Genomic DNA, 21,076 nt, shown 5'->3' on the forward strand with positions numbered 1-21,076 from the left:
AACTGACACTTATGGCCAAATGGATGACCTAGGCCAACAAGTGGCACCAAATACCACCAAGTACTTGTGCGGCATAACTTATAGTAACTTTTGCCTTTGACATCCTGTGATTTCTTCGGGTCCCGAGCTCGTAAATTTACTTTAATCCTAGTTGCACCTCACATGTGCATCATTTACTTAATCATGTGATTAAAATTTAATCGACATGTTAAGTGAGGTTTCAAAAATAGATGTCCTCATGACAACACCTATTCAAAATGTGACAAGCACACATAATTACTTCCATCCAAAAATCATGTGGCAATTTTTTAGCTTTTAGCATACATTTGGCCATCTCCATGAGTGACCGATTCTTCTTTTCTGCAATCCCATTCTACTGTGGAGTATATGCAATAGTATATTGATGTGCAATGCCGTTTTGCTTAAAAAAATTATTAAGCAAAGAAGACATATATTTGCTCTCTCGATCCGAACGGAGAGTGTTAATTTGACAGCCAGATCGATTTTCCACAAGTGCAATAAAAGCCAAAGACGCATCATACACTTTTGACGTTTTCACCAATAAATAGACGTAACAAAAGTGAGTAAAGTCATTAATGAAGGTGACTAAATAATAGCATCCACCCACTGACTTTATTTGTATTGGTCTATATATGCACAATTTGCAACCTGACCGTTGCCTTAAATGTAACATCACGAGGAAAAGAGAACCGATGCATTTTTCCCAAATGCATCCCTCACAAATATGCTCAGGAGGTCTCTCCAAGAGAGGTAAACCATCTAACATTTGAGTATGCTGGTATAAATATCAAATTGCGATTGTTAACATGCCCTATGAGAGTATGCCATAACTCTGCTTGTGACACAGTAGGAGTAATAGTAGATGCCAAATAGATTGACTAATTAATCGAATAAGCATCTAACTCATAGAGCCCATGACATAGTGTGCTAGTAAGTACCAAAGTCAAGAATTCTTTATCTCTGATCATGGATTTATCGCCATCAAATGTGACTTGCATTCCACATTTTGCTAAAGAAGAAATGGACAACAAATTCTTCTCTATTCTTTGCACATATAATGTTTTTTTTTTTGCAAATAAATTTTGGCTAATTATATTACTTCAGAAAAAATCTAAATACAAGGAAGTGCTCATGCTCAACAGACTAGCTGGAGATGATGTAGATTCATAGATATATCAAGTATACAAGCCTCTCAGGGTAGCGGCGGACTAGGGGAGATGGGGGCAAGAAGCCATGGAAGGGGGGTGTATCGCCATCTAGGCGCCATCTAGGACTGCCTGCTTGCATCACGAAAAACAGGTCCTGGCCTCCCCAAGTGCGCATGAAATGGAAACGGAGCTGTTGCTGAGCTCGAGACTCGCCCTGCACTTGGTCCCATTAGCTGTGGAGGGAGTGGATGATGGAGGTCCATAGCTCTCTTAAAGTCGCCTGTAGTGAAAGTCTCTTCCGGCCAAAAACCTCCTGACACTACGCCTTCTAGATATGCCATCGAGTAAGACTTCCTATGATCTCCCATACCTCAGAGCGGTCTGTTGTGGGCTCCAGTACCTGGCGGATGGGTAGAGCCTCCAAACCGACCACTGTGCACAATTGTGTCTCAATAATGAATATCGTGTCCTGTATCCCAGCCTCATACAGAAGGTGACGGCTCTAGTTGACTGCTTGCCAATAGAAAGCTCTCCATGAGTTATATCCAAGGCTGGGTGCTGTACGGCGGAGGATATGGCATGCTCCTCTCCACACAAGCTGTGCTGCCTCACATGACCAAAGGCAGTGCTTTGGGGACTCCAGAGATTGTTGTGTGCAGCGTAGGCACATATAATGTTGAGAAACCACTTCTTCAGTTTACACACATCATTTAGGGTTTCACATTAATAGCCCCAAAAGAGGCTGGTGTCCACATTTTGACTACTTTTTCAATGGGCGTTCAGACAATGGTGTGCCACCCAAGACAGCTTATGCCTATAAATAGGCAATCACTTCATTCATTCACCTCTCTCTTCAATCATTCTCAACTACCTTCTTTGCTCACCACCACCATTTCCCTTCTCTCACCAGTCCCTTCTAGTGCCCTTACACCGCTTCAAGAGGACATTGTAGCTCGTGGCTTGTGGCTACCTTCACTCTTTCTTTTCTGCTTCAAGTGCCCTATTGTTGCATCATGCTTTGCATTTGGAGCATCTTTCACCTAGCATTGCCGTCATTTGCTGCGTCCGCAACCTTCTCCTTTAGGCTCCACCTTCACCTATGTTTTTCAGTGTGGAAGCCTTCTCCTTGCTTGGCATTATCATTTCCAGCTTGGTGTTAGCATCCTAGCCTCTGGCGACAGTCTACATCATGGATGTCAGTGATTTTATCACTTGTTTATCACAAGGGTTGTTGGGACCTACGTTTTTGTAGCTTGGCTTCTCCTCCATCACGTGGCGTCATTTGTCTATCATAGGGGCTGCTAGGATCTACGTTTTTGCAGAGCCTGGCTTCTCCTCCATGAGCTGGCGTCACTCATCTGTCACAGTGGCTGTTGGGACCTGTGTTTTTGCAGCCCTGCTCATCTTCCTCTTGCATTAGCATTTGGGCTGCTCTCCCTGTGTTTGATAGCTCCAACACTCTCGGATTTGTGTTTTGCTACCTAAGTCACTTTCTGACATTAGAGGACTGTAGTTTGCTCCCTTGACAACAGATGATCATCTTCCATATCTCTCATAGCATCAAAGGATTGTAGTTCGCTATCCTTGATAGACGTTCTTCACCTTCGAGTGATTACTTCAATAGCCCATTGCTCAGAGGGCTGCACTTCGCTTCCTTCACTGTGCGAATTTCCCATAGGTGCTGTCGCTTGATTCAGATAGGACAGTGCAATTATCTTTTGAGCTTTGGCTCCGTTGTATCAATTTTTCTTCTCATAGCATGATTCAATGCATCATCACGGTGTTCTTATTGTGTTTCTGAGTTTCTCTTTTCTCTCAGTGTTTGCCATAGACACTCTATGTTACTCTCCGCAAACCCTACTGTCTCTTTGCATTGTCGCTTATTTTTGACATGGTATCAGAGTATACCTACTATTTTTGACATATAATGCATCCTGCAAACGGAGAGTAGAGCCATCAATGGCTTTCAAGACAATCTCTCCAACACCTCTAATAGGATAAGATGCATTGTTGGCACATTGCACAGATTTGCCAATAGGAGCTGCAACAACAGAGGTAGACAAATTCCTACGGGATGTAGCGTGCTTAGAAGTACCATTGTCAAAGAAGCAAGTGCTAGCATCCTCTGTAGAGCTGAATGCTCTATTTACCCAAGAAAAATCATAACTGCAAGTGTAAAAACAGTAGTCACGGTCAACAACAAACGATGTGGACTCTGTAGCAGTAGGAATAGACGATGCATCAGAAACAGACATCCCAGACTCCTTTTTCTCCTTGGCAATGCGTTTCTTGCATTCTGTGATGTAGTGACTTGGTTTTTTACAATAATGGCACTTGGCCTTCTTGGCTTGGGTGCCCTCTACTTGTTGTTTTGCGAAGTGTCTGAGTTTCTAGAACTTTACGGAGTATTTCTAGACTAACTACCCTTTCTCTTCTGTCTTGCCATAAAAGCCTGTTCTAAGGCTACAACATCTACCCCATTGTTCTTCCTTGTTTTCTCTTCTTCTAGCAACATGTGAAAGGCCAAATAAGAAGGTGGCAAGGAATTCAAAGTAGTAGAGATCATCTGTGCATTAGAATAATACTCATCTACATTCATCAATTGCTCACGTAGGTCTTGAATTTCGTTAAGATGAGCCTGCATAGCATCACCTTTTTCCATCTTCACATTTTCAAGCTCCTTTTCAAGTGTAAGCCATGCTACTCGTGAAGAAGTGGTAGACCGTATATGCGGGATTATGGACCGCTGAACTGCCAATAGTATAAGTGAAAATGCTTGGGCATCCCGAGTGTCCCAAGCCTTTTGTGTAGTTGTTCTTTAGGGTAGCTGAGGTGGAGCTAGCCTCTGACCACGTCCTCATTAGGGAGGAGTTGCAGGAGCCACAACTCCAGGATGGACTAGTTACCACTAACATACTCCCAAATATTTTGCAACAAGCACATCCTTCATCACATGAAGGACCACATAGAATAGTTATTGCCATCCAATCTATCCTCTTTAGACACATAAGTGAATATATCACTCTATCCTTGATTGGCCATGATAAATGTCACTCTTCCAAAAAAGTACAAGAGCAATAACCAAAGTTGGATTAACTTAGAAATTTGCAAATTTCTGGAAATTGCAACAAACACCAAGTTGTAATTAACAAAACTGTCACACTTGATCATTGCTGTCCCAATGTGCTGATATTCCTACAGATTTCAGTAAGTAGCACGTTTCCCAATGCAAGAACCATGCAATTTGTGTCCAAAAGGACTTGTTGGAGTAGAAATGCACCTTTCTATGTAGAAGCTCCTTGCCGTAGCTCTGATTTTTCGAATGAAATGATAAAATATACCTATGACGGCCAAAAACAAGCCGAAGATGAGCTGTGATTGCTGGAAATGCAGATGAGACTTCCTGGGCTGGTGGCGGAGCTGTTAGTGCACAGGCGGGCCTGGCAGAGCAGTGCAGAACTAGGTGGTAGGTTGTACAATTGGTGGCGATTGGAGGAGGAGTTGTCGATAGGTGGCATTGGATTGAACAGGGGATGGTGCAGCTGGATAGGGAGGCACTGGTAGGAACTGATAGGTGGCTAGGTAGGAGCTGGTTGGCCACAGGCAGCAGCTCCTGGAGAGTTGACAAGGAGATGGATTGAGCGAGGTTGACGAGGCTAATGAGAGTGTTGGAGTTGATGGAGGCTGGCTTGACGAACCTTGAGCTCTGATACCAAATGTTGAAGATGGAGATGGCAGCTCCAAGTTCAGTACACAGAGTGAACAATAGAGAGAGAGAGAGAGTGAGAGGAGAGAGAGAGAGAGAGAGAGAGATGCGCTTGATAGGAAGATGGCGCCCTGTCGCGAGAGAGAGCGTGCGCCCTGTCGTGACGTGAACTGCCGCCTGCGCCTGTCGTGACGTGACCTGCCGCCTGTCGTGACGTGACCTGCCGCCTGCGCCTGTCGTGACGTGACCTGCTGCGCCTGCCCCGTTTCGTCACCTGCCGCCTGCGCCTGCCCCGTTTCGTCACCTGCGCCCTGTCGTGACCTGCCACCTGCGCCCTGTCGTGACCTGCTGCCTGCGCCTGCACTGTTTCGTCACCTGCGCCCTGTCGCGACCTGCCGCCTGCACCGTTTCGCCACTCCTGGGGGCGGGGTCCCCGCCGCCGTTGCCCTGCAGTTTCGTCAGGCCGTGTTCTTCGCGTTCTGGTCCTGCGCGCCGTGTTGCCTCGTCCCGGCTTCTGTTGTGCCTGTCTCCTGTCCCGTCACGCTGCCACACCTGCAGACACCCATTTTGGTTCGACGATTGTCCTGTCCGCGGGTCTGCGTGCTCGCGTTTGTTCTTCTTTGCAGAGGCGCACAGCTGTTGTCAACCCTAATCTCCACAGTCGTCAGAGAAGCAACGCCTCGACTAGAGTGCCCCCTGATCTGTACACACACAGAGAGAGAGAGAGAGAGAGAGAGAGAGAGAGAGAGAGAGAGTCCTCTGTGTGAAGACAGCAGTATGGCTGGCCTGGATTTGGATTTTCTTGACCGGACGGTGGCAGCCCTTGGCCCTGATTCCGATGCAGAGGAGCCGGAAGATATGGTGCCATGCACGGAGGAGTTGCCGCCGAGTTCTGAACAGCCGCCTGCCGGCAAGCGCTCCAAGCCTACGCCTGATGAGCCAATGAGTCCTCCGGAACGCTCCTATGCGCAAGTGGCCTCTGATCCGGTGAATTCGCAGGAAATCGACTGGGAGCATTTGCTGGACTTCGCCAATACTCTGCTTGGCGATTATGTCCAGCATAATACCGAATCTTTTTCTGTTGCGGGAACGGATGATGTGCTGGAAGCCACGGTGGACCCCAAATCAGTCTTGCGATCCTTCTCGGTGTTCTATGACCGTGCAGTTATTCTTTTCTTCACTGGCAGGATCCCAATGCTTTCGCATATTCGCCAGTGGCTGCACCATCTATTGCAAGGGGAGTCGGTTGAGGAGATTTTCCTTGGCCCTCGCGGGTTTTATGAGGTCCTGCTGAAATCGGAAACGCATCGCACTGAGCTCCTGTCCAAGTTGCCGCTATTCTTTGATCGCCGCCTAGTTCATGTTGTGCCATGGCGCCCCATGGCCGACTTCCAGCGTCTGCTTCAACGCGAATGCCCAGTGTGGGTAGAGGTGGAAAACTGTCCGGCGGTCTATTGGCCCATGTTGAAGGATGCGATGGCAGTTGTGGGAACAGTGCTGGTTCCCCCAAGCCTCAGGGCGATGAACCGCAACCGTTTATGCATGCTATGGGACACGGCCAGGAAAAGGCCCGCATGGCTTCGCCTCAATTGTTCGGGCATGCATCCTTTGTATTTTCGCTTAAAATGGGGCAACTTTGCGGGCCACTGCTTTTCATGTGGTAAATTGGGGCATTTCATGGCCGAATGCCCTGAAAAGCAATCGTCTTCGGATGATGCGCAGGTTGTGCTGCCCAAGGACGACATGGTGCTTGATGCCACGCCCCAGGAAGCCCTTCAGTCTCCTCATGTCATGGACAAAGGCAAACAACAGGTCCGAAGTGTGGATTCCCGTCGTACTGACTGGATTGAGGCACGTCCTCAAAAAGGTAAAAAGTTGGATACAGGCCTGGCGGATCCTGGGCCTTCCGCTTCCCAGGATTCCGTGCGCACGTATGCGCGCCGGAAAGAAATGGCCACTTCACAGCAGGCTCCGCGTCCTAGGGCCCCGTCGGGCCCCCGCAATCAGTCTCCAAGGAGAGCCTATACCGACGGCCCCAGAGGCCCACCTGCCAAGCTGGCGTTCGATGCCAAAGGAAATGTTATTACACCCTGGGATCGGCGTTATCCCCGCCCCTCTCCCAAGGCAGTGGATTGCCCTTCTACCTCCAACGCAGGTCGCCAAAATTCTTTTGCAGTATTGGCTGATTTTCTGGACGAGGGTGTCCTGGATGCTCTCGCGGAAAAGGTGAAATCGAGGCAGCAGGTGCCTCGTTCCTGACTTCCTTCGTTGAGGATACATGAAGATAGCCACGTGGAATGTGCGAGGCATTTGCTCTCGCCATAAGCAACATGCCATGTGGACCGTCTTGCACGAGAACCAGTGGGATGTATTGTGTGCAGTTGAGCACAAAAGTCACGGTGAAGCAGGAAAAGTGATGGATTGTCATGGATTCCGCCTGTTTTATGCAGGGACCCATGCTACGCACTATTCGGGCGTGGTGATGATTGTCCATGAGAAATATCAGCCTGTCCTTGTTAAAAATGATGTGCAGGGCCGCTTTCTGGTGATCGAAGTCTTATTTGAAGGCGAGATTTTATGGCTGTTGGGCCTCTATGCTCCGAATGATCCCGCATCCCGGCGGGATCTTTGGTCCACTTTGCAGGGCTCCATGTCACTCGGCCGAAGGGGATTCTTGATGGGAGATTTCAATATGTGTGTCGACTCTTCTCAGTCCACTTCCGGGCATTCGGTAATGGATACGCCGGAAAGCCGGGTGTGGAGTTCTTTTGCTTTGCACGTGCTCAAGCAAGATCTTTGGTCGTGGCTTCACCCTTCTTTTTCAGGGTTTACGTTTCATTCCGCACAATATGCAACTACCTGGTCGCGGCTGGACAGAATGTATATCATGCAGGGCGATGACTTTCTTCCCGACATGCTGGAAATGAAGGTCTTGCGGCAATATGCGTTGTCGGACCATTTCCCCCTCCAGCTTGAGATGCGGGCACACTCTATTGCACCTTTTGTGCAATTCCTGGATAGGCTCCCTTTACGTTTCAACTCCTCTTATCTGAAGCATTCAGTTTTCCAGGGCTATATGCAGCAGTTGATTGAGAGGTTCTTATTGGACTTCGCCTCTGAGGGCTGGCCTTCATTTGCACGGCTGCTCTCTAATGTGCAGCGGGTTGCTCGCCAGTATGGGATCCATCATGCCTTGCTTTGCCGCCGACGTCGACATGCAGCAGAAGACTTACTGGCCTTGGTCCGTTCCTTGCTCCTGGATTCCCCTGATGATGATTTTCTGCTGTCTCTGGAAAGGCGGTTGGCCCATCTTATTCAAGTGTTTCAGTTGAAATCTTATCAACAGGCCAAGCTGCACAACTTGATGGACACAATGCAAGATAGCACCTGCCAGTCTCATAAGTTCTTTCGCGCCTTGCATGCTTCTCCGCCCCGCGAAAATATGACCAGACTCCAGGATTCGGAAGGTCGCATGGTCACGGATCCGCAGACCATTGTCACTATGTGCAGAAACTATTTTATGGATCTTCTTGGTTCCTCTTCCTCGCCTTCTAGCCAGGTTACGCATGCCCGTGCGGTCTTCTATCATCTGGTCCGCCAGCAGGTTCCAGTTGATATGCAAGCCGCTTTGGAGACGGATATTTGCGAGGACGAGGTTATGGACGTTTTGTTGCATCTGCCGAATGATAAAAGCCCTGGCTGGGATGGTCTCACTAATGAATTCTTTCAGACCTCGGCCACGCAGTTGGCGAAGCCATTGGTGGCCATGTTTCAGCAGGTGTGGGAAACGGGGGTCATGCCCTCCTCATGGAAAGAAGGCCTTATCAAACTAATTCCAAAGGTCCCTTCGCCGTCAAAGTTGCAACACTGGCGACCAATCTCTTTGATGGGCTCCATGTATAAAATCTACTCCAAAGTGCTGGCGAATTGGCTCCACAAGCACCTTCCAGCTATTGTGCATCCTCTCCAATATGGTTTCATTAAGGGCCGCAACATTCTGCATAATATCTTAAATGTGCAAATGGCCATTGACTATGCGCGGCACTCCAGTCAGGAAGTGGTATTGATCCAATTGGACTTGGAAAAGGCATTTGATTATGTGGACTGGTCTTTCATTGCAGACCTCATGTCGGCTATGGGCTTTGGTACCCGAATGTCCCGATTGATCTACACCATTAGTGCTGAGGCTTCCTCCAGAGTTATGCTTAATGGTGGAGTTACAGAGCCATTTGTCCTTGCACGCTCGGTCCGACAGGGTTGTCCTTTGAGCCCTCTCTTCTTTGCCCTGGCGACTCACCCGGTCCTTTCAATGTTATCCTCCATGGCAGCCTCTGCTCAGCTGGCCGGTCTGTCTCTTCCGTTGGGTCAGCACTTCGTTAGCCAATCTTTGGCGGATGACACCTTTATGATTTTGCAGGCGGACAGGGACAACATTCGAAGGGCATTAGATGTTTGGACACTCTTTGGTCAGGCCTCTGGGCTTCGCATCAATGCCCTTAAGTCAGCCCTTCTCAGTTGTACGGAGCCTGATTTGCAGTCCTTAGGCTGGCAAGGCCGGGTGGTCTCCCGTGGCTCCATTGTCAGGCATCTTGGATACCCATTGGGGGTGGATGTACGGCCAAAAGCCCTGCTGGAGTGGATTTCACAAAAATTAGCAGCAAAGTTTATGTATTGGAAGTCGCAAGCGTGGCCATTCCATGTCCGCCTCAAAGTGGCCCAGACAATCATGCTTCCAATGCTAACGTATTTCCTGCCATTGTTGCCATGGACTCCTACTACTTTGAAGGCCCTCACTCATCCCATCCATTTCATGCTATGGAAGAAGGACTCACTGCAGGCCGGCATTTCCTGGATTTCTTGGTCACACGCATGTACCCCTAAGCGCATGGGTGGCGGAGCGGTTTTGGATGCACACACTCATATGTTAGCTCTCCGTTGGTCCCTTTTTCGTGCCATGTGTGTGGATCACCACCCTTGGTCCATTATAGCCCGTTATTTTCTTGAGGACAGCGGGCTCCGCCATGGCAACACACGGCTTCGGGCCTCCTGGTGGCATGTCCTTAATGCTGACTCTCGTGTTTCCAGTCCCTCTTCCTCTTTGTTACTGCACTTGGTCGCCTCTTGGAAAGTGGTGCTCCAAAAGGCCCGCTGGCACCCAGTGGGGGACCGCTTGCAGACTAACTCCTTTCAGCTGGAATTGTTGGCAGTATCGAGACTCCTTTCATGGGAAGATAAACATCAACTCAGACCAAGATTTAATCGCATGGCCCGTTTAGGTGTGATGTCGGTTGCGGATGCTACCCTTGCTACTCGCAATATCCTCGTCTCATTTCGGACTGCTCGGCGCCTCTTTAAGATCCCGCGTGGATACCGTGATTTGTGGGAGCAGCTTTCGTCGAAGCTTCAGGGTCGGCAACCCTTTCCTGCCTTGACGGTGGATCGCCCTTGGCAGGACTGGGATCTTGCAGGTCGCCTGAGTCTGGAAAAGGCCTCCACTAATCAGGTGTATCATCTTCTTGTTCAAGATCACCAATGGTTGGGAGAGAAAGCTAACACTGTTTGGGGACTGCGGAAATCGCTGTCATGGTGGCACAAAACGCTGATGGAGGGCTGGCAAAATAAGACACCTTTCAAATGCAAGGTTTTTCTTTGGCGGGTTATGATTGGTGGTCTTCCTCTGGCCTCGGCCCTTGCCAAGCGTCGCATCTCGAATGGCAATTGTTTCTTCTGTACCACACCGGCGGAATCGGCCCGACATCGTTTTCTCTCTTGCCCGCTCGCCAAGAATATCTGGTCACTCTTGTCGCACATTTGGCGCGCGGTGGTGGGCTCCTCGCTAACTCCTTTCGATTGGGTTTTTGTGCGCCCGAAGTTTTCCGCACCGCCACAGTTGCATGAGAAGATCTTATTTCACTTTTTCAGATATTGGGGATGCTGGCACATTTGGACCACGCGCAATGCTTTTCTCTTTGATTCGGCCTCTAATGTTCCCCGACATATTGCCAGGCTTAAAGGGCTCTTGCATTGGCAGCTGGATATCATCCGACACTCCGACCTGCTCCCTCGAGAGGATTTGCATCCGTGGCATATGGCAATTGCCTCTGGGTCGTTGCCATGATTGGTGTAACTTTTTCAGTGCATTACTACGGGGCTTCCCCACACGTTGGCCTAGGGCCCTCGTGTATCTTGTAATCAGAAAAAAGAGAGAGAGAGAAAGAGAAAACCTCTTCACATGATGGCTTTGTGTCATCATGTATCTTGTAATCCAGTAATCTTGTATTTTTTTCGTAATTAATATAATTACCTTTTACGAAAAAAAAAAAAGAGAGAGAGTGAGAGTGTAGACTCAGCTCGATACCCGATTCATTCACTAGTGTGTAAGACATATTACAAAAGTACAATCCTTAGACTTTAGGGTTGTGTAGGTGCCTTAAGATGCGTTCACACACGAAAGTGTGTAATGTGTGATAAGTGATTGAACTGTGTAACATAAATACACAAATAGGGAGTAATACCACTTGGGGAAAAAACCTCTCTTACGGAGAGTAAAAAGGGCTCTAGTGTCCTATTGCGGATCACTGACACTCCTATGTGAGCATAGGTGTGAGTAAAACCCAACACATATTGTTCATTATTTTTAGGCATGAAAAAGGAATCATCAGTATATGCTTGATTCATGAAGTGTGATTGACCCATTCAATCACCTTTAGTTGTCAAATAATGTAGATATTTGAGAATTTGGATGGGTGGCTATTCATCCAAACTCTTGTAACATGTCTTGTGTTAGGTCCAATTCACACATCCTTTGTGACCTTATTGAGTGGATGCTCTTTTGGCACTATATACGTAATATACAGCCATATGTAGTTTGCATATGGGAACACGATTAGCATGCTTTGGCTTGCCAATATGGTCAATTTACTCGGTATGCCATATAAAATGCTAGTTCTTGATTGATCCTTCTGAAACAAAGATTGCCATAATATATTTGTTGTATGGCCAAATTTGTGAAGTTATAGTGATATATGCATCTCAAGCTTCTAGAGAAAAAGCTTTGATGTGGGCTGAGATGCAAAAATATCCATGGCTGCATATGGGTATGCATGTGAACGTTCAATCTGGTTCCCATACTGACCCAAGATATGCCTTTCAGTATTTATGCATTGACTATTGGGAAGGATTTCTAAAACCTAAGATCGAGAGTCCTTTTGCTTACAAGTCACAGGTTTTCAAGGGCAAACAACTAAAACGAATTGATTATCATAGGAAACCGTGGCTTCGGTGGAATTTAGACCCACATTCAATAAGTCCAAAGAATCATGAAGTTTGTTTCGTTTTCTAACATTAAGCGGCTATGTGGATAGCCACATTCAGCTCCAATGAAAGCTAGGAAAGAGAGACAACCATTTAGAAACTCATAGAGGTAGAACTCACAGACAAGGCACCTCTTAGCAATGCCAAGAGTAGGCAAGTAGTGGAGTCAATTGAATTGCTTCGTCTTAGCAAGCTACCTTGAAATGCTTTACTAACTAGAGATTGCCTTTTTGTGTTTGTTAAGTAAGTCAAGAAATCTCTGTCTCATACTAGAAAGAATTAGGATAGAGAGATTGGATTCGATGCTAAAAGATGCAAAATGAATTATCTATCTTTAGAGATAGCGTAATAATAATTTGTAATGATTTCTTTTATGGTTTAGGGAGCTCAGTTGGTTAGAGCAAAGGACTGAAAATCCTTAGGTCAATAGTTCAAATCCACTTCTAAACATAGTAAATTGTTAGATTTAAATCTCTAGACAATTATGTACTAAATGCAATTAAACCCACAGCTTACGAGTATTAGTGAAAGCTACAGAGCTCTCTATTTGTTTGATTTGAACATTAATCTTATTTTGATATTATTTCCAAACGATGCCAAAAGTGATCATTTCATTTTATTGCCGAGGTCTCGGACCTTGCACCGGGTAGGCGCTTAACCCTTCCACTCCTCACAAGGACCACAGAATGTTCTTGCAAATTATGGCCAATTCTTGGCATATAAGTTGTTACCTCAAACTTACAGGTTGATCGACGAACTCTTGCTTTACGTAGAGCAAAGTTAGGTTTTTTGGGTGTGGTTGTGTAATGGTTGACAGATAGCTAGTTCCAGTGTCACTATACAGAACCATATGTGAGATTCCCACCTTGTATGACTCCTTGTCATTCAAAGAAAATTCAGAATAGGATTACAAAACTAGAACTCTCTTTCATTGTTTTCTTTCTCCATACAAAAGAGTCTATGAAATAGGGGGTATAAAAGCCCTTTCTTTTGCAATCCTATTCAATTCTTCCTTTCTTGCATTTCAGCCTTCCCTCCTTCACTTCTCCCTTTGTTGAAATTGGTCTACTAACCTCTAGTAAGCATTCTGAAGTAGTGAGGAGAAAGAGATTTCTTTGTTGATTTGAGTGTCTTAAACATGAAGTAATCTTCATTCCTACAAATAGAAATTTGCTCTACAAATTTGGTACCTCACCCTTCTGTATTTGCCGATCACTTTGAGAGTACCAATACGGGCCCAGAATCATTCCCATATGATATAGACTCCATGGTATTCGCGTCATGAATTGCTCCGTTTCCAGAAACCAATCAATTTGTGTGGTGCTTGTGATGCTTTCTCCAAGCTCACTCCAATAGTATGGAATAGATTAAGAGAGAAAATGGAAATTAAAAGATAGAAAATTGTCTAATCGAATGAACAATAAGCCAATGATTTTTTTCTGTTTTCTCCCAAGTCGTATTCCATGAATTCGATAGAAAGGAGATGGACGAGTCGGTATGAGCCTATCTGTATCACTAATTACTACTAGAGGAGGAACCCCTTCGATTTGATCAATCCAGCTGTCATACTTTCTTCTTGCTTTCACCTCCACCCCAAAATGAGAATAAGAGACTTCTTCACTTTCTATAAAAGCCCTAGACACTATTTGTTAATCTTAATGAGAATAAGAAAGCCTTTCCTCTTCCCTTTTCTCTTATTCTTTCTATAAAAGCCCTAGACACCATTTGTTCATCTTAATGAGAATAAAAAAGCTCCACTATGGTTAGGACTCTTTTCTAGAATGGAAATGGATGAGGATTCCTATAGCATAGATTTCTTTTGTTAATAAATAAATAATGACTGAAATGAGCATGACGCATTTCATTAATATTGTTTTGTGGCATTGCTACCTTTCCATGATCAAATTTATGAAGACATGGACAATGCTTGGTTCTACATTGTGCGATGCATGCAAATTGGGCTTTGGGACTACAGTCTTTGTTTTTTGGAGAGGAAGGGATAAAGTAAGAAGCCAAGTATGTCAGCTTCTGATAGGTGTTGAGCAATCTCATTACTTCGATGATGCTGGACAAGAGGTTATGATGCATGTATCACGTAGTATACATGAATTGGAGCCACTATTATGCAGTAGTAGCTTTCAGAGATCTTTGCTGCTCCTTGTGATGTTGGTATGGAATTGTTACAATGTACTGAGTGGATTTTAGACCCAATTGAGTCCCTTGTGTCAGAATATTTGTTTAATGTAACCAAATCAGGTAATGCTACAGACTCCTTAGATAAGTGGAAAACACCTAGATGCAATGGCCTTATTAGTGATTTTTATTGTACCCACTGAATCTATTGGATGATGCTGCACTCTTTACCATAGATATAGCTAGGAACACGGGGGGTTTCATGGGAGGGCTTCCTTTTGGACTCATTCTAGAGAAAGGAGTAAGAGAGTTTTCTTTTGCATCATAGGTCCAAAACACTCTAGATAGGGTGTACAGAGACTCAGGAGAGTTGATGAATCCATTGCAGAGGGTTCTCTAGAGGCAGGGGAGGTGGCTAGATAGTTTTACATAGCTTTGTTAGGATCCACAACTTGATCCCTGAGCTATGCGAGGGACAGAGAGATAGTATAGCAGAGCACCAGGAGGGTGATCACTAATAGAATGAGCAGACATCTAATATCCCTTACAAAGGAGCTAGAGAAGGCACTTCTGGCATTGCCCTCAGACCTTTTCATGAGAAACTGGACTGAATGAATCCTTTTTGAGCAATTGGGATCTTATCAGTGCGAGCTGAGGATAGTATGGCATCAGGGGATATGCCAAATAGACTTTTTGAAGGACTGATTCACCTCATTCCCAAGGGAGTGAAGACAGATTGGAGATCACAAGAGTGGAGGCTGATCACTTTGCTTGGAACTGCCTTCATGTTTCTTGTAAAGGCTATCAGTCTCAGACCCCACCACCCCCACCCTGACACACTACCCACACCTCCACACCACCCCAAACCCCAAACCCCAAACCCCTGCCCCCACCCCCACCCCTACCCCCACCCCCACCCCCACCCTCACCCCTGCCCTGGACAACATCTTCGCCTATTAGGAGTCCATTGCTCGTGCTTGTTCTAGGAACCAGGTTCTTATTATACTTCTCCTCAACATCAAGAAGGTATATGACTGCGTGGATTGGGAGTTCTTGCATGTCACAATGGTGAGGATAGGATTCCCAGAGTAATGGGTCAGGGGTGTTGCAACTCTTTCAATACATAGCTAGGTTATCAACAGTGGGACCCAAGAAGAGGGATTTAACATCCCAAGATTAGTGAGACAGGGCTGTCCATCAGCCTCCTTGTTCTTGATTGTATTGAAGGTCATGGGCTCCTTAACAAGTCCACAAGTGTGAGAGGCCGCAGGTTGCTCCTTGCTGAGTTCAAGGAGCTCCTCGATGTGGAGTTTGCTGATGATACATTGGTTTATCTTGATGGGGATGGGAGTAAGTTTAGAGCCTTTGTAGCAGCCGTGGAGATAAATTTGGCAGAGCACTAGGTGCCTTAGTTAATTGGCACAGGTCCTGTGGATTTTGGGTATGGACACTAGGTAGTTGTAATGGTGACCACATGAGGAGTTTTGGTCCTTGGGGGACCGCGGTGAGATATCTTGGATGGCATGTGGGGAGTGAGCACTTGGTGCCTCTTCTTCTAAGCATTAGACAAAAGCTCCTTTATTGAAGCTTGGCGAGGCTTTCACTAGTAGGGAGAGCTGTGGTCGACAACCTGGTTCTTGTTGTGGCCATGTGGTACATCACTTCCTGTTGGGCATTCTTGAGGTCATGTATTGGCTGGTTGAAGCACCTCAATGGGAACATTAGGAACAGATGGAAGCCTAGCTATAGTGAAGGTGGCTTGGGATATCATCATACATCCTAGATCTAGAGGAGGTTTTGGGATCATAGACCAAATAACCAAAACAAAGCCCTATTGGCTAAGCTCATTATCAGGCGTATGTCTCCTTCTAGGTGAGGAGTCTTGGACGAAACTTCTGATAGGGAAGCTTCAATCTATCATGCCTACACATGGATGAATTACATTCATTGGATCTTTCAGGAAATTAGGACTAGAGACTTAAGGAGGAGTTTTAAGGTCAAATTTGCAATTGCTATCATCAAATCATGAAGATTTATTTCATTTGGCCCCTATCAATAACCGTGCATTACAACCTCTTCAATCACTATTTACAATCAGAGTTAGGCCACACTCCAACCTGTGTGCAATTGTTTTTGAGGAGTTTCCGCAGAATTAGAGTTTCCAAAGGAAGATTTGGTCAGTTACAATTGGTGAGGGCAGCTTGTTGCTCAGTGAGTAGGCAGGGTGAGCTTTATCTGTGAAGAGAATGTACGAGAACAAGTGCTGATTAGAATCTCCTAGCAGCTGAAACAGAAGGTTTCAGAAAAAAAATCAGGTTCTTTGTACTCAAGCTCAATGGCTCTAGTAACCTTAAAGGGATTTTGGATGCTGATGATGAGAGAAATTTAATTTTTTGGCTGTAGCAATGTCCCAGGGCAGCACAATCCGAGGCCAATAGCAACAGTTAAAGGAGCTGGAAATGATGTCACAGGGGTTGAAAATGTCCCTTTTATAGACTTTTGGCCTACCAAAACTCAATTGGAAAAATTATTTTTTGGGGCTACTGTAGAGCTGAATAAATTGGCTAATTATTTTGTAAGTAATTAACAATAATGTTGGCATGATTTTTCATTGCTTAATAGAAATCCAGGTATCAGAGGAGCAGTTCCATTTACTTTATGTGCTCAAGTCAATAAAATTTAACTTAGAAAAACACAGTTGTATTCGATTTTAAGAGGAATGTTACATGGAATGCTGTAACTCCTTCCCACTTGATTCCTCATATACAACATGGCACTCATACTCTAAGCACATTCAAGTTATTCATTCTTGGTTAGCAGCCCTCTTACTCATTCTTCATTTAGAACACTTGAAGGAATGAGATAGTAATAATTTGCCGAAAGCCATTAACATTCATGTACATTGTAATGACCTTTCAGAGGGCAGACTTTATTTCATTTTTCCCTGAATTATATTCATTTCCTTACATACTGCTTGACAGCTGTGGACTTTCCAGTAGATTGGGATGCAGCTCAGGTATTTGCACTCCAGAAACAGTTCAATTTGAAAGGAAAATCTCCTGCGCTGATAAGGTACAGGAAAACATATATCATTTTCATTGTGTAAAGTAAAAATTGCATAAGTGCTGCTTCAATTGTGTACTTTGTTGCTGTTATAGTGAGTTTTATACAGGTTGGCTTAGTCATTGGGGGGAGAGCCTATCAACTACGAGCTCTGAGCAGACAGCAGCTGCTTTAGATAAAATTTTATCCCTAAATGCTTCAGCTGTCCTTTATGTAAGGGTTGTGATTATTCTAGCAAAGTTTATGTTCATTCTTTCTTGATCTAATAAAGTGTTTTGACTTTTCCTTCAGATGGCTCATGGGGGAACAAACTTTGGGTTTTATAGTGGTGCAAATACTGGTAGAGGATCCTTTGACTACAAAGCTGATATAACCTCTTACGATTATGTAAGATCAAGGCTTCATCTCCACCATAAGTTGTTTACGGTATAGTTAGCAATGTTGATTGTCTAGCTTAGTATGACAGTTAACATTGCTTTTTATGAAATGTTGTGTGATACTACGGTTTTCAAAGTGGTGGTTTTTGAGAATCATGTTAAGACTAGAAAGGCTGTGTAACACTACTGTTTTCAAGGTGATGGTTTTAGAGAAGCATATTAAGACTTAATTATATTGCTCTTGCTCCATCAAAAAATTAGCTCAAGTATATTGGACTCATAGATGTTAGAATGCATGTTTAAACCTAGAATAGCAAGGGCATTAGAGTATAGAAGATGAATACATGAGGGTAGCAAGCCAAAACCTCTATGATGTGCTGCATGCACAACATGCACTACAACTTACAAGTAGATAGATGGGAGTGGATACATCATACACTAATAATCATACAAAAAAGAGAAGTGTATGTTGGATGGAGAGAGAGGCCTGGGACGAGAAATTATCATTATCAACATCATCAATGTCATCCGCGCACTGCATGAGAGTGCTCATCAAGAGAGTTTGAAAATGACTCCTCAAAGATGGATGGTGAGAGACTCTTGGGCTCATGTTCATTGATGAGATTACCATCATCATCATCATCATCAATGCCATCCACATTGGAATACTCATCAAGAGAGTTTGAACATGACTTGGAGGCATATCATGAGATGCTCTCAAGCTTGTCCTCACTAATGAGGCTACCAACATCGTCAAATAGAGAGCTAACCTTAAAAAGCTAAAATCAAGAAAACAGCCACAAAACTGTCAAAAATGGGTCAGAAAATGGTTAAATGTGCCCCAATTGTCACCATAGGGAAGGGAAAAAAAGCTTGTTTTCTCTAGTGCGAATCCGTATGATTTCTCACAGTACGGTATGATATGAACCATATGGTATGATCTTGCTCTTGTGATGTATGAGTACAATCCTAGTTAGTGTCTATCTAAATGGACCCCTTGTAAAAAGAGTGAATGTTGTGATTGAGTTAGTGGATACAATCCTTATATTGTACTACTTGTTTTACTTAGGCAAATTCAACAATGGTCTAAGTATGAAGGAATAAAATATGGAAAGTGTACAAGATCTCTAATATGTTCAATTTCTACTATATAAAAACCACATTCATGTATACCTATGCATTGAGAAGAAAGACTGCTTTCAACAGTGAAAGGTCAAGGGGGATTCAATTCCTACCATATAAAAACCACATTCATGTATACCTAGGCATTGAGAAGAAAGGATGCTTTCAACAGTGAAAGGTCATGGGGATATTATACCCATGGCATCAACTATCCAATAAGCCATGGACAAAGAAATGGTCATTGCATGAAAAATATGATGTCTTGATGACCACCACACCACCCAATAAAGTTGTTCACTTGCTGACTCATGTACACTTATGTATGAAGTAGACTCATCAGGATGTAGGAGTCTATGTGGTGAGATCTACTTGGTCATTTACTTAGAAGATAACGGCTTGAAATGCATGGAATTGTTGCCGCCAAAGAACATCTCATTACAGAGTTGGGCTTGATTTGCTTCCTTGAATGCAATTATTCTTCCTTTTAGTGCTTGGATAATAAAGATATTGAGAACAAAGGCCGCTTGAGTTTCCTTATTAGTGATGTTGGCTTGCTTTCTTCCGCCATATGAGGCACTTGATAACTAACTGTGCCTACTTATGTGTAGTGGATCCCAATGCTACCTCCCTTTAGACAAGCTCTAGTCTTGCGGCACTCAACATCAGACCAGTTATTTCAAGGTATCACCTTGGAATAGGCTCTGTGTAGTCTTGGAGTGTGGAAAGGTTGCCTCTATTGCTGAGTGTAGAGCCTCATTAAACTATTGGGTAAGCTCCTATAGTGGAGTGTTGGTGTGAGCATCTTGTAATAGTCTAATAAGCTCCACCTTGTAGATATTCTTTGTCTCTCTAGAGAAGAAGTACATCGAAGGTCAATGGGTTGTATGTTGGGTCGACACATCAGTAAATTGAAGATCCACAATGAAAGATAGATAAGCATGATCTGCCATAACTGTGAGACGGTGAGAGTGAGAGAACCTGCATATAGGGTATAAGCATCGGCGGAGCAAGTACATAATCTACCGTGCTAGGGCCATGTCGGTGGGGGTAATGTGAAGGAGCTTGATAGGGGGTATCTAGCTAGGCCATTAAGGATGGCTGCTCCACGTGTTGTGCCCATCTCCATAAAATATCTCCCATACTCTGTGACTTCTCCCATGTCCTAAGAAGTCCTCTCCATTTGTAACTTTGCCACATTGAAACCAGCCTTCCTTCTTGGAAAGGGCGGTAATTTCCTGATTAAGCACTTAACTAGTGTCCCTTTCGGTATTTCTTGAACTTGATTGCTAATGGAATGAGTACAAGCTAAGATTCACAATCTCCTTTGTTGTTCCCAAAAGCCTCTTTGCTGTAGCAACAATCAACAAAATCAATTCGGGCCAATTGCCCCTTGATTTTTCACCCAGGACTTGCACAAATGAAACCACCAATTGGCCAAATGCTGCCCCAAATTCTAATGAATGTGGGCTGGCATCTGAATTCCTTGACAATTACACAAATTTCAGGTGCTGAATTTAGTATATGATGCCTTCACCAATTGGCACGGGTCCCAAGGTGGCGATCAAACCCTAATTTTTGCAAAAATTCAGGGTTAACACCAGAGACCTCTCTACTGTCCACCAAATTTGACTGAGATCTACTCAAAATGGCTAAGAAATACTGAGATCTCTTGAGAATGGATTGGAGGAGGTGAGAGAAAGCCAAGATGAGAGAGAAATCTGATTTTTTTGCGAGAAAACCTTAAATTCTGCTTGCTACTTACTCCAGCCTGCATCTAATGCAGTCACCTATTGCTAGGTACCTCCAAAATGTTATCTCCTAATTAGCAATGCTGTTGCCAGTCCTTGGAAGGTGACTCATTGTTGTCCCTTGTGTGTTGAGGCCCTTGGATTGCTGTCTTCTGTGCAAATTATTGTTCTTTGATCAGAAAATGGACTAGCAACTCTCTCTCTCTCTCTCTTTTTTCGTGAAGATAATTGAATTAAGTAGTAAATACACTTTACCTTGATACGGAATCTTAGATTTCGAAAGCTGGATAAATCTGTCCCGCCACTTCTTTTTGCTATCGCTGAGATGCAAGAACTTATTAACCTTCCCCGTGACCCATCTTTTAGCTTCCACCATTTGATGATATATTTGATTCGCTGACCTTTTCTGAAAGTCATTAGGAAGCACAAACTTCCAGTCATGCC

At 44.6% G+C, this 21,076-nt stretch overlaps 1 protein-coding gene across 4 annotated transcripts in view; it reads left to right on the forward strand.

Annotated features, from left to right (window-relative positions):
- BGAL17 (beta-galactosidase 17) overlaps window positions 1-21,076 on the forward strand; it is a 274,438-nt gene that overhangs the window by 113,360 nt on the left and 140,002 nt on the right. For all 4 annotated transcript variants that reach the window (XM_087692543.1, XM_087692541.1, XM_087692542.1 and 1 more), the window contains exons 8-10: window positions 17,304-17,394; window positions 17,481-17,598; window positions 17,677-17,772. In XM_087692543.1, the coding sequence (XP_087548669.1) occupies window positions 17,304-17,394; window positions 17,481-17,598; window positions 17,677-17,772 (305 nt within the window). The remainder of the gene's footprint in view (window positions 1-17,303; window positions 17,395-17,480; window positions 17,599-17,676; window positions 17,773-21,076) is intronic.

The sequence above is a fragment of the Lygodium microphyllum genome, chromosome 14 (assembly GCF_053477565.2).
Source record: "Lygodium microphyllum isolate KBCC chromosome 14, Lygodium_microphyllum_v1.1.10, whole genome shotgun sequence".
Classification (NCBI taxonomy): domain Eukaryota; kingdom Viridiplantae; phylum Streptophyta; class Polypodiopsida; order Schizaeales; family Lygodiaceae; genus Lygodium; species Lygodium microphyllum.